The sequence below is a fragment of the Gracilinanus agilis genome, chromosome 2 (genome assembly GCF_016433145.1).
Source record: "Gracilinanus agilis isolate LMUSP501 chromosome 2, AgileGrace, whole genome shotgun sequence".
Classification (NCBI taxonomy): domain Eukaryota; kingdom Metazoa; phylum Chordata; class Mammalia; order Didelphimorphia; family Didelphidae; genus Gracilinanus; species Gracilinanus agilis.
Window position 1 is genome coordinate 438466666 of NC_058131.1, and position 14220 is coordinate 438480885.

Sequence of the window (14220 nt, forward strand, 5' to 3'; positions counted from 1 at the left end):
CTTCAGTTTTGTCATTTTTTTTGTCATGTTCAGGGAGGAGCAGCACCTCTGGTGTGAGGGCTTGCTGAGCTGTTCTCAGAGCTGCTCATCCACATTTATTGTCCACCTTTCATCTACCTCTCGCCTATATCTCCAAGAAGCTATAGCATGCATAGTGACCACCTCTCAGGAAAACCATCTCAGCAGATGGGCTAAACACCAGGTTGAGGGTAACTTAAAGGCCTCAAGCCTTTGGTAAATATCTATTCACAAACCATTTCTACCCCAAACATGTGAAGACTTCCTGGGTAGAATGGTCAGATGAGAACAGTTTGTTCCTGCAGCCATGCAGACAGCTGAAGGCAGGTACTATGGAATGCTCAGTTTGGTTAGACATCAGAGATGCCCCAGTTAAGCAGTGCATCCAGAGTTTTGCCAGTCATCCTGACTTTTGTACTGACTTGGATTACTCTGGAAGAGACAGTGAAACTAATGACTTTGTGCAACTTTGTCTCATTTAAATCTGATTCATGTGCAAGTTAAGACATCATCTCATCATGTCATTGGTCCTCTTTGAAATGAAGGGTGAATAACAATGTAAAATCAGCAGATTTGATTAAATCTAACCCAGGCTAATTTAACACACATAAGCACAGATGTGTCAGTCAGGGAGTGAGTTAACAAAACAATGTAAGCACTTACAAATGTCAGATTCTGTAAATATAAAGACAAAAAAAAATCCCAACCCCATGAACAAATCCTATTTACTTATAAATCTATGATATTATGTACTCTGGAATTGTAAGTTTATTTTTCATATTTCTTTCACACTTCAAAGATTGTGTACTGAGTAGATTATAACCTCTTCAGAACTATGAAGTTACTATAGCTGAAAAATCCATGACCCCAAAGCCACTCTATTAATAAACACCTCTTCATTTAGCTTAGCCATCAACAATATAGAGTCCATCATCATTTGAATCTTTCCCAGATTAATAGGAAGTATTCAAAGCTTCATTCTCCTAACCTTTAGGAACTGGGAATCATTTCCATTCCATTCAAGGAGCATTTATTGTATCAGCTATTGTTTTAGGTGCTAGGGATAAAAGGATGAGAACCAAACAGTTCTTGTCCTTAAGGAGTCATGTCATACCATGATATATTGAAATTATGAAGGACATAAAAGGGAATTTTCAAAAATTAATTTTATTTTTAAAAATTATAAGCATTTATTTTCTTTACTCATTTACTTCCTCCTGCTCCCACCATTGGGAGAGGAAAAAAAAAGAACAAAACTCTTATAACAAATATGCATAGTCAAGGAAAACAAAGTCCCAGATGGTCCTGTCCAAAAATGCATGTCTCATTTGACACTCTGAGACCTTCAGCTTTTCTGTCAGTAGCTTGGTTGAACACTGTCCTTTGTAATCATGGATGGTCATTGTATTGATCAGAGTTAAGGGAATTTTTAAAAATAAAAATGTCAGTCTTTGCTAAATATATCTTTTTAAAAATAATTTATTTTTTCCTCAAATACATGTAAAAACTAATTTTAACCTTTTAAAACATTTTTTGAGCCAAATTCTCCCACTTTCTCCTTCCCTCCGTTTTCCCCTCCCTGAGATAGCAAACAATATGATATATATTTTATACATACAAAAATGTAAAACATTTTTTAGTCATTTTGTGGAAGAGAACTCAAACCAAAAAAATACAAAACAAAACAAAACAGAAGAAAGTGAAATATGGTATGCTTTGGTCTATATTCAGACTTCCATTAGTTCTTTCTCTGATAGTAGACGCAATTTTTCATCATGGTCCTTGGGATTGTCCTGGGTCGCTATTAATAAGAATAGCTAAGTCATTCAAAATTGATCATTATACAATATTGCTGCAAAACTTTACAATGTTCTTTTGGTTTTACTCACTTTACTTCACATTAGTTCATGTATATCTTTCCAGGTTTTTCTGCAATCATCCTTCTCATCATTTTTTAAAGCTTTTTACTCTGTGTTAGAATCAATCTGTGTATTGGTTCCAAGGCAGAAGAGTGGTAATATCTAGGCAATGGGGGACAAGTTAAGGCTTGTCCAAGGTCACATAGCTAGGAAGTGTTCTCAATCCACTGAACCACCTAGCTTCTCATCATTTCTTATAATACGACAGTTTTCCATTATAATCATATACCACAAATTGTTCAACTATTTCCCAATTGATAGACAACCCCTCAATTTCCAATTCTTTACTACCACAAAAAAGCTGCTATATATTAAATATTAATCTTTACTAAAGTTGTCTTCTTGTGCTTCATCATGATGTAGAAATGACTCCTGGATTCTCAAAGACTATGCCAGCAGAATACAAACTTTGAGAGGTCCTACCAAGCCAAAAAGGTTCTGAATTAGTGCATAATAACAGATTGTGTGTCTTTTGCTTGACATCAGGTTGTTCACAACTTGGTATTTTGGTCTTAGTAGTCACAGATCCTTGAAGATATTCTCCTGAGTAAAATTTAGCATTCATTTTACTGTTAATATCTTATTCCCATACTAGATTATAAGTTCCTTGAGGGTGAATGTGAACTTTATTTATTTATTTTTTTAAGAAATTTTATTTATTTGAACTTTTTATATCTCCCAGAACCCAAAATTGAATAATTTTTTTGTGATCCCAATCTATGCCTCATCATTGTAGGGAGCTCCCAATATGGAGACACTGATGCATATGGCATGCATATGGACTATCCATGTATTAGTTTCAGAGAATTGCCTGGGACACTAAGGTTCATCCACTTGTCCTTGGTCACCCAGCTGATAGCATGTATCAGAGGTAGGACTTGAACCTAGCTCTTCCCAACACTAAGGTTTACTTTCTCCTTTTGGTTTACTGTGTTTTTGGTTGTCACTCTGTGTTTCATTAATGTGGATCTTACTGTACAATTGGGATATGACTAGTTCTTGCTATTAGGTGAGCTAACTTGAACTCTTTGATTTTCTTGTCTGTCAGGAGTGGTTTTCATGGCTGGAAGTGTTTATGCTGTGGGAGGCTTTAATGGTTCCCTTCGAGTTCGGACCGTCGATGTGTATGATGGAGTGAAAGACCAGTGGACATCCATTGCTAGCATGCAGGAGCGCCGGAGCACGCTAGGCGCAGCTGTGCTCAATGACCTCCTCTATGCAGTGGGGGGTTTTGATGGTAGCACAGGTGTGCTATGAGACTTTTTCCCTTCTCCTACTAGTCTAGGAGTCATCTATAAGTTTGTCTAAGCACAGGGATTAGATCCACTTCCTTTCCTCCTCCCTTGGCAAAGTCAATTGCCCATTAGTGTAACCATCCATCCATCCATCCATTGATTGTATACTCTTCATCTCCTAGACTGTGCCTCACATACAGACTCACACACACATAATCTCTTCCAACACCACAGATATAATTTTATCCCTATAGACACATTCTCTCTTAATCAGTCCGTCAACACGCATTATGGTAACTATATGTCAAATACTGTGCTAAAAAGAATACAAAGAAAAAAACAAAAACTCCTCTTAAGGAGTGAGTGAGAGGGAAGAATGTGTAAGAAGGCTACAAAGATAGGTTACAAATTATTTAGTTAAGTATTTATTAATTGCTCACTATGTGCCAGACACTAAGCTAGATGCTGCAGTAAATAAAAAGAATCACTGGAGCTTGTTGGGAAGGGGGTGACATGGTCAGACCTATGCTTTAGGAAAATCATTTTGGCAGCTGGGTGGAGAATGGATTAGAATGGGAAGAGAGTTTTGGTAGAGAGATTAGTTAAGATACCTTTGAGGGGGGGAAGCTAGAGGTTTTAGGGATGGCCTAGGCTCAAATCTGGCCTCAGACACTGGGCAAATCACTTAACCTCTATTGCCTACCCCTTATTGCTCTTCTGCCTTGGAACTCAGTTTTGATTCTAAGACAGAAGGTAAGATTTAAAAAAAAAGATGCTATTGAAATTGTCCTAGTGAAAAGTGATAAGTGTCTAGACTAGAGTGATTGATAGCTGGCTGAGTAGAGAAAAAAAGGAAAGATGATTTGCAGGTATAAATGGCAAGCTTTGGCAACTGATTGGATATGTGGAATGAATGAGATTGAAGAGTCAAAGATGACACCAGAATTGTAAATGTAGATAAAGGATGGCATAAAATTGAACTGATGTACCAAGAGGTTGAAATAAGGCATAGAAGAGGCTGTAGCCAGTGCAGAAGTCATAGCCTGAGAAAATAGGGACAGATTAGAGGTCATGAAGAGGGCAAAGAGTGGGGTAAGAGGTTGTAAGGCATGATCTCCTTTATACATATCATATATACTCACACAGAAACTCTTACCCATAGGCCCATATTCTCTCATTCACAGGAGTAAAATTACATGCACTCTCTTTCTTAGACACATATACATTAGACACACAGGGTGTCATACACATGGATACACCTACATATGCGCTATTTCTTTTATATTCACACACAGACACACTGCTTATGAAGGCTGTTATATACATGTGCAGTCAATAACCGTGCAGTGACAGAGATATCTTTCATGTTTCTTGATTTCCAGGCCTTGCATCAGTGGAAGCCTACAGCTATAAAACAAATGAGTGGTTCTTTGTGGCACCCATGAACACAAGGAGAAGCAGTGTGGGAGTGGGTGTTGTGGAAGGTAATTAAGTGGAGCAGACATGGGAGTGAGAAGTGACCCATTTCTCTGGTTGGCCCCTTCTGATTCCCTTCCAGCCTGGACTTCTTCCCTTTCTTTGCAGACTCCAGGGAAACATATCTCTTTGATTTTTACTTTGGGGTTTTTTCAAGTTAAGCCTTGGGCTAGTGATTTGATTTGGGGGTAGTCTTTTATTATTCCTTCATCTAAGCTGCTGGTTTTAAGGTTTATATTAACACCTCACCTACACAGACTGAGTGGGAAGGATTTGAGAGGCAAAGCAAGGCACATAAGGTAAGTTCGACATAGTTAACTGGTTCCCTGGTGAGAGGAAGAGGATGAAGATAAATTGGAATTTTAGTTCATTGGTTAGGTAATCTTCATTTGATTAACTTTATTCATATTTAAAAAAAAAACCAATAGTAGAGGCAGAATGGGTAGTGGATAAAGAACCAGTCTTCATGTCAGGAAGACTCTGGGTTCAAGAGTGCACACACTATGTGATCTTAACCCCTTGGTGCCCAAGAAAACCCCTAAACTACAGAACAGTTGTTTACCTGGTCTGGTAGAGGGAATTCCTCATTTGGATTTCTTTACTTCTGTTTTTTTCCAGATCTAAACTTATGATCACCCCTTTCACTGCTAGGGTCCTTCCTAGTAGTCATGGACTCTTGTCTGCTGCAGATGGTTAAGGTGGACTGCAGAGAAGCCATGTGACTTGATTTAAGTCATTTGATAAATCTGCTTGAAACAATACTTTTACTGTTATCCCAGATATCCTAGGACAGTGATGGAGAACCTTTTAAAGACTGTGCACCTTGCCCCCTAAAGACAATGTGCCATGCCCCAATTCCCCTTACCCCAGACAGGGAAGGGAAGAAGTGCTCCCGTGGGGCTGCTGGGCAGAGGGGTGGGTCATGTGAGAAATGTCCTCAGGCTCATGGAGGGGGGAGAGGAAAGCTCTGCCCCAAGTTCCTCTGACTTTCTAGTAATGAACTCTGGCAGGCAACAGTAAGTGTGTCCTCTCTGATACCCGTACCATAGGTTCACTACCACAGTTCAAGAGTCTCTATTTCTTTGAAAAATAAGCTTTCTCCCTTAAATGACTATAATCACATATATGTAGCTATATTGTCAATTAGTCTAAATGACATTGCTAATACACTATATTTATTACATTATAATTCCTGAGGTGAGGTTTCACAGTGTGTCTCTTATTAAACTCAATTCTAGTCACATATGGTCTATATGCTTCTGTATAATTCTTTTGGACTAAATCTATAACTACCTAATGTCCAGAATTGCTAAACTAAAGAACTAGTTGCTATTTATGCTTTAGTTATTCATTTCAACCATTATGCTCTGGTATCATTAATGTGTGCCTATAAGTAAGTGATAATGGATATGAATTTACTGATGTGATTCAAGAGGCAAAACTAGCACCAAAGTTAGAAAGAAGCTAGGTGTTAGCTCAACAAATCAGAGCTGTCCAGTAATGGGATGGAGCTGCCCCATTAGGTAATACAAATAATAATGATAATTGACATTGATAGAATGTTTAAAAATTTTCAGTGTTTCACATGTTTGTGATCTCATTGGAGACACACAATAGCCCTCTGAGGTCTGTGGTATGAATACTCTTATTTTATTTTATTATTATTTTTAGCTCTGTTTAAAAATTTAAAAAAGTTTTTTTCCATATTTACATGATTCATTTTCTTTCCCTCCCCTCTTCTATAACTGCCTCCCAGAGCTGACAAGCAATTCCACTGGGTTGGATAATCCTATTTTACAGATGAGGAAACTGAGGTTCATAGAGGCTGATTGGTTCATGGTTGCATAAGTGTTAGAGTCAATATTTGAGTCAAGATGTTTTATACTCCACTACTTCATGCCGAACTGTTTAGCCAAAGCCTAGATAATGACCCCCTTTCATTTTAGTCCCTTCCAAATCTTATTGATTCTCAATGAGTATGAGGGGCAGGGATGTTAGAGTGTAAGTGTAATAGAGCTTGTCCTTAACTGAAGATGTCCACCGACTCCACAAAAGTTCCTAGTGGGTAGAGCACTCAGAAAAGGGAACCAGGGACTGAGAGAAAAATGGGTTGTGGGTTAAATTCTAAGGGAAGGAAAGCATAAGGTGAAAATAAAGACACAAAGACAAAGAAAGTGCTGACATGAAACAGACAGCAAGTTAGCTCTGGTGGAATAGAGCTTTGGTGGTCAAGAGCTCTCTGATGGTGAAGAGCTTAGCTGACTTACTGGTGTTTTTTATTGGGGTTACAACTGTATAGGGGGAAGGGAAAAGACAAGTGGTCTGATAGGTTAATATTATGAGGTAATCATCATAAGATACAAACTGCAGGATCCTAAGATAATAGGTATAGCTAACTCCTAGATCTGGGAGTTCATATGGCCTAAGGCATCTAAGCTTGTTTGATACAGATGTTAATTGATTATTATTTGCAAAACTAAGATACTGAGATAACTGACCAGTCTTCCCAAGTGTAGCCTCAGGGAAGGGCTAGGAATTTGACTAGGTTAAGGCTCAATTTACCTCAAGGTTACAGAAACCAATCTTAAGAGCCACCTCTAAAATAATATCAAGATTAATATATGCTTGAACTCCTATATTAAGTTTATTAAAATCTAATGTTGGGCCTGGGGGCCAGTAAGATATGTTTCTAAAGGTAGAGTATCAGAAGAGAAGCAAAACATGCTATACAAGATCAGAGGTGGAAGAGACCATGGCTTGTGGGATTAGAGGGAGAAGTAGACTTAAAAAACATGAATGCATATCTACTCTAATAATTATTTTTTTAATTCTTACTTTTTGTCTTAGAATCAATACTATATATTGGTTCCAAGGCGGAAAAACAAGTAAAGGTTAGCAATTAGGGTTAAATTACTTGCCCAGGATCACATAGCTAGGAAGTATCTGAAGCCAGATTTGAACCAGGACCTCCTGTCTCTAGACCTGGCTCTCAATCCACTGAGCTACCTAGCATCACCCTCCTGCCCTAATATTTTTAGCTGTGCCACCTTGAATAAATATTGAACCTTCCTGGGCCTTAGTTTTTTTTATCTAAAAAAATAATACTTGAGAAAATAGATACTTGAATTACTTCACAGTTATTTTGGGAAAATATTTTTGTTAGCCTTAAAATCCCATAACAGTGTGAACTATCATTACTATTATTATTATTATCATTATTTAAGTTGGACCTTAGATGAATAAAATTTTTACAGGGAAGTTCATTTATTCATTCACATGGCATTCAACAATATTTATTAAATGCCTACTCTGGGTAGAGTACTGTGCTAAGTCTGTAGGAGATACAGTTGATGGAACACACTCCTTCTCCCCAAGGAGAGAGGGGAACAGGAAGAAGTCATTCCATATGGAAGGAATATGCTTGAGGAAAGGCAGAACAACATGGAGGTGTGTTTGAGGGAAATGACTAATTTAGCTAGAACTTAGAGTAGTGGGACTAAAGCTTCTTTGATTATATTAAGAGAACTTCTCTGGAATCAGGACCACAGTGGACCACCTGGTTGGGGATTCTGAGGGGTAAGAATGCAAATGGACTTGCAAGTGGCAAGTTTATTGGTCACAGCTAGATATTTATAGAGGGTTGAATCAGGCAGAGGGATTAGATCACTCGCAATGGAAGTCAATGATTAACAGGTTGGAAACAATGGATTTAAATTACCTCAGTGGCTCTGAACAGAGTTTTCTATAGATGCTAATTCAACATGTCAATATGTGACCCAGCTTCTCACAGAACATACAATTTTTACAAAGTACAACAGGGAGGGGTTAGAAACCTCAGGTGAAGTTATGGGGCTGTGTGACTGATTCTTGACTATGGCTTTGATTTTACTGGGATCCACTCTCACTACTGGAGGCTACATCTGCTCCTTTTTTATATAAATTTAACAAATGAAAGCAAGATAAGTGAATTATGATTTGTATGGAGTGTGTAAGGCTAGAAAACTAAATTCTATTTTGCTAAAGTTCTATTTGCTTGGAAATGGGACTCTGAAGTATTTTGTTTTTGTTTTTGTTTTTTTGTTTTTTAATCAGGGCTTTTTTTCAGTGTGCTGTTTGACTATAATGGCTTGTTATAGGCAGATGAAGAAAAGTTGTTTTGTAAGTCTCAGTGGCTTCAGTTTGAAAGCTGAAAATGTTTATAGCTCTTGCTCAGGGTATCTAACCTTAAATCAGGAGGTCTAATCCTAGGGGTACTAAGATTTCCATCCCAGTAAGGCCTCTTCCTTTGATCTTTTGCATAGCCTTAATTAGGCTTATGATGTTGAGGAAAAGCCTTTTTTGCTTGCATGACAACATCACTTATCACAATATCTAATTTTTAACAATGTCCAATTCTTTTCCCCATGGTGTCAAGCAAATATTAACTTCTCCCTTACTTATAAATCAAATTTGTTCTATTCTTGCATATCTATTCTACTAAGAATTATTCTGTCTGCTGTTACTTGCATCTGTTTTCCTAGTCAGTTTCACAATAAGCATGTGATGTGAGATGTTTGTTTTAAGTCTAGCTAATTGTGGATCTATTATGCTGTGCTGTCTTCCAGTGAAATAAGGATGAGGTGAGATTGAGCTAATAGAAGGGGAAATACACTTTGAAAACTTATATTTGATACAGAAATAATTATACCTAATATCAGATATCAGCTGTACATCATTATAAGTTATGTTTTTCAAGGTAGCTGAGCAACAATAATAGTAATAGTTGGGCTGGGGTTAATATTAACATGAACTGTTCTTTTGGCTTGTTTCCAAGTCATGGGTTTCGGTGACTCTGGTCTTCGGAGTGGTCATCTGGGTTTTTCATATTCAGTTGTTCCCGAAAAGTTCTCTGCTCTAGGTGTTCATTTCTTGTGTAAATAAATGTAAAAACTCAGCCCAAAAGTAAAGTCTTGACTCTCATATAGTTTTTGATCCTTTGAACTATAATATTGGTAAATCCCTTTTTTTGTTTTTTAAGTCTATATTCTAATGGGTAAACTATCATGGATTGTTCGGTTGAACTTTTTAGAGAAAGGGCCATGAGTTTTGGGAAAAGTGGGAGGTGTTTTTGGCTTCTCAAAACTGCTTCCTGCTGAACTCAGGCAGTGTGGATGATTTGCTCTTGGCAAATGATTTTCTCATGGTCCAGTCTCTATCTAAAAGGACCTAATTTGGAAATGTAAGTCAGTTGTATTGTTTTAATAATTTTGAATTAAAGTTTCACTAACCAGTTTGATTAATGGTAGGTTGAACCCCAACCCACAGTTGTTGTTTAAAGAAGCTTTTTCACTCTTGGGTAAACACCGAGTTAGATTTATGGCTTTGACTAGCTAGGAAAGTTTGAGCTTCAAACTTCAGAGTGTAATAGTTTATAAGCAGGAGCTGAATAGATGGTAACAAGGCACACTATAGAATTTTGATATCATAATCAGGGATTTTCTAAGTCTTGCAAAATTAAGATGTTACTTTCATCATTTAGGAAAAATTTGTGCATAATTGATTGCATTTTATCAATACTATGCGAATCTAACATTCGTGGTATATATTTTGTAGTCAAGGTTTCATTCATAATCTGCACACTTATGACAAACAGAGAAGTACATAGTTTGCATATACATTTGTATATATAGTATACACACTTCATTTTTACACATAATTACACACTAACAAATTGTATTTTAATGCATGTTAATCTTCAATGGCATTTCACAATAGCAGATTAATAATACTCGAACTTCTTTTTTCTTAATATCTTTAATTTTTACATTTTTATCTCAATTCCAGTTTACTCAAATAACTTTTTAGGCATGGTCAGACAACACAGATAGTAGGCATTATTTGACTAAGATTTAGTGTCTTAAAGTTTATATCTTAAAGTTTAGTTTAAGTTGCCACAATAGATGTTAATTTTTGCCTTTTGTAATATTTTTCTTTAAACAAAGAAAACCACCTAAATTGAATCAAATTTTTGTATAGGATATGTCATCATTTTCTAACTTTGAAATTTAATAAAATGGTAATTTTGGAATTTTTTGAAAATTTAGAAAACCTTAGGATATTTCTAAACAATTTTTATGGGTATTAACTGTCAATTTTTCTCTACATTTCTTTTTCATTTTCATAAGTAAACTTAAAATGTTCAATTTAAACCAATTTTTAATTTAAACTAATTATTTTTTTATATTTTACAATATTTTACAATTTTTACCATTTATTAGTAAGATCTGCAGTTTCCTCCTTTTTTATATAATTTGCTTTCCAGTTGTTGTGAATTAGGGAAACCTGCATTCTTTGAACAATATTATTTATACACTTTACAGAGTTTGTGTTGGCACAAGTTTCTTAAGCAAGTATACGCCTGAGTGATCACTCTACTTCTCTGAGTCAGTGTTTTATAGGTAGCTATCTGAAAGCTGTTTTGTTGGCTTTCTTTGATCACATTCTAAAATCATTTGTGATTCCTTAAAACCATATATCTCAGCATTTAATCTTTTAATAGTATTCAATTTCAATTTTTGGGATCAAATCATCCCTTTTCCTGCCCTTATCCCACATTTCGTTCCTCATGGCAAGTGAGGAATGAAAGGGTGAAATGTTTAGCAGATTAGTTTATTTGACTTGTTTTAATGAGGGTATAGAGTAAGATTTCTTTTCACATTAATTAATTAAATTTTGTCAAAGTTTAGGAGACTCAAAAGATTATCTAATGCTGTTTCTGAATCTCTCAAACTGTCTCTGGTTTGTCTTCTCCATTCTTCCTGGGGTAATGAAGGAAAGAGAGGTAGTGAGGTGCAAAGGACCTCTTTTATATTCTCCAAAATTAACCCTCCCAGTGCACACATAGACTTCATATATTATAGATTCATGACACAGACATCACAGATTTACAAGACAAGCATGTAACACAATTCCTGTCAGGGAAGACTGAAGTCATTTCTGGTTTCTGTCAGTCTCTAGTCATAGCTGTATCATAGTGGGATGGTTTCCAAACCAAATCTTGCCCAGTCTTAAATTGCTAGAATAGATTTTTGTATTAGAGGGATACTGGTTCAATTTTTTCCCTTGGGTCATTAATTTTTTTTTAAACCCTTAACTTCTGTGTATTGGCTAATAAGTGGAAGAGTGGTAAGTGTGAGCAATGGGGGTCAAGTGACTTGCCCAGGGTCACACAGCTGGGAAGTGTCTGAGGCTGGATTTGAACCTAGGACCTCCTGTCTCTAGGCCTGACTCTCATTTGGGTCATTAATTTTGAAAGGAACTAGGGGCCAAATCAAAGCTGGTGCTACTTGAGACAGCTTGGGAGAAATCTCTTATAGTTCCTTTTTTCTTTCTGTTGAGGATAGTCATCCGAGGGGGAGTTGCCTCTATTGTTTGATGGGGCTGTGGTTGGCCCTTATCGGGAAGGGCCTGTCCCATTTGATCAGTCTTTGATTTACACTGATTTAGCCAATGAAAACCCAGTTGACATTTGGGGCAGACTGAAGTGGGGAGAGCCTTTTTCTGTATGTTCAAACAAGTCTAAGAGCTCTTTGGAAGTAGGTCAAATTTTTGCACTGCTGTAGCAAACACTACACCTTGGATATGTGAGGGTCCTATGTTCACAGAAAGTTTTATATACTCATCTAAGGAGGCTTTATCTCAATATAGTTGGATGGCTGTCTTATAAAATGAATTTGTGTGTTCAAAGGCAAGTTGTCTGACAAAAAGCATTTCTGCTTCAGGGTCCCAAATAATTCTAGAGACTGTCTGTGACAATCGGGAGACAAATTCTTGGAAAGGTTCCTTTGGTCCTTGTCTAATCTTGTTTAACTCCTGTGTCTTACTGGCAGTGGGAAGTATATGTCAAGCCTGCAATGCTATGACTTTAATTTGCTGGTATGCTAATGAATTATAAGCCATTTTTGATTTTGATTATGAACTGCAGCATAAGCTCCTTGGCCAGTAAGCATGTCATAGGTAATTCCAAGCTGAGCATTCCTATTGTTTTCTACTTGAGCTTTTGCTTTATCCTCATATTCAGACTTCCATAATAAAAAGTTTCTTTCTGATAGATAAGCCTTTGCAATCATTTTCCAATCATTCAGGGGGAGAATATAATTAGAAAGGGTCTCCACTAATTTCATTGTAAATGGAGCAATAGGGCCATATTGAGAAGTAGCTTGTTTTAATTCTTTTAAAATTTTTAATGGCACAGGCTGATGTATCTGTATAAGATTTCCCTGTGTATCAGTTTGCTCTATTACTGGGAAAGAGAAGTTTTGTAGCATTTTATCACCTGTGTCCCAATTTTTCTCTATAGTTGGTTGTAATGGGGACATCATAGGTATTTTAGCAGGGGAAGGGGCAGCAGAAGGAGGAGGACAATTGGCTGCCTTTCCTAGTGATTTTACCTCAGGTTCTGAGGGAAGTGATTCTATGCTACATTGATTCTGTTGTTCTTGGAGTATTTCCCAGAAATTTTTCTGCAGAACCTGTTTCTTTGGCTGAGGTGGCTGAGAGAAGAGGCTTTTCTTTGGGGAAGGGGAAGAAAAATTCTGATCATTTTGAATTCTCTGAGGGAAGTTTATGTTTGGACTCTACGTTTTCTTGCTGGAGTTTTGGACAGGGATCTAACTTTCTGAAGTTTATGGTTGGGATCTAAATTATGGTTGGGATCTAAGCAGTCCCTCATCACTTTAATCCTCTCTCCCACTTCTTTCAAAGTTTCCATGACTTCTTCCCAAGCTCCTATGACATTATCAAGAAATTTCTGTAATGGGGCATTCTTAACTTCTGTGACTTTTGCTTGTAGCATAGTTCTAATACCTGCCAGAGCAATTCTTTCTTTTGACTTAGCTTGTCCCATGTTCTTTTCCTACTTATTATTAACTTAAGGTCCTTTTGACCTGATGACCCCTCCTGGCTGTTAAACCTTCCTCGTTGGACTCCTGACTAGTCCTTTTTCCTCTTCCAATTTTTCCTATGGTACTAGGGGAAAGTTTTTTCTTACCTGTAATCCCTCAATGAGGGGTCCTCGATCCTCTGAGAGTCTGGGGATTCCTGATTCTAGTGCCAGTTGTCAGGACCACTGGGGACTACCAGGTTGGGGGTCTTGAGGGGTAAGAATGCAGATGGACTTAGGAGAGCGCAAGCAAGTGACAAGTTTATTGGTCACAGCTAGATATTTATAGAGGGTTGAATCAGACAGAGATCACTCACAGTAGAAGTCAATGATTAACAGGATGGAAACAATGGACTTAAATTACCTCAGTGGCTCTGAACAGAGTTTTCTATAGGTAATAATTCAACATGTCAGTGTGTTCTCACAGAAGAACATACAATTTTTACAAAGTACAACAGGGAGGGGTTAGAAACCTCAGATGAAGTCATGGGGTTATGTGACTTATTCTTGCTAGACTATGCCTTTGATTTTACTGGAGTCCACTCTCACTACTCGGGGCTACACCCTGGATGTCACACTAAGGAATTTATTCTGGACTTTATTCTGTAGTCAGTGGAGGCATCGAAGTAGTATGTGCATGCATGTGTGTGTG

The 14220-nt window shown here is 37.2% G+C and overlaps 1 protein-coding gene across 1 annotated transcript in view; it reads left to right on the forward strand.

Annotated features, from left to right (window-relative positions):
- The window catches only part of KLHL3 (kelch like family member 3), a 127318-nt gene that overhangs the window by 92569 nt on the left and 20529 nt on the right, over positions 1-14220 (forward strand). The window contains exons 6-7 of the mRNA XM_044659935.1: positions 2986-3183; positions 4555-4656. Coding sequence (XP_044515870.1) covers positions 2986-3183; positions 4555-4656 — 300 coding nt within the window. The remainder of the gene's footprint in view (positions 1-2985; positions 3184-4554; positions 4657-14220) is intronic.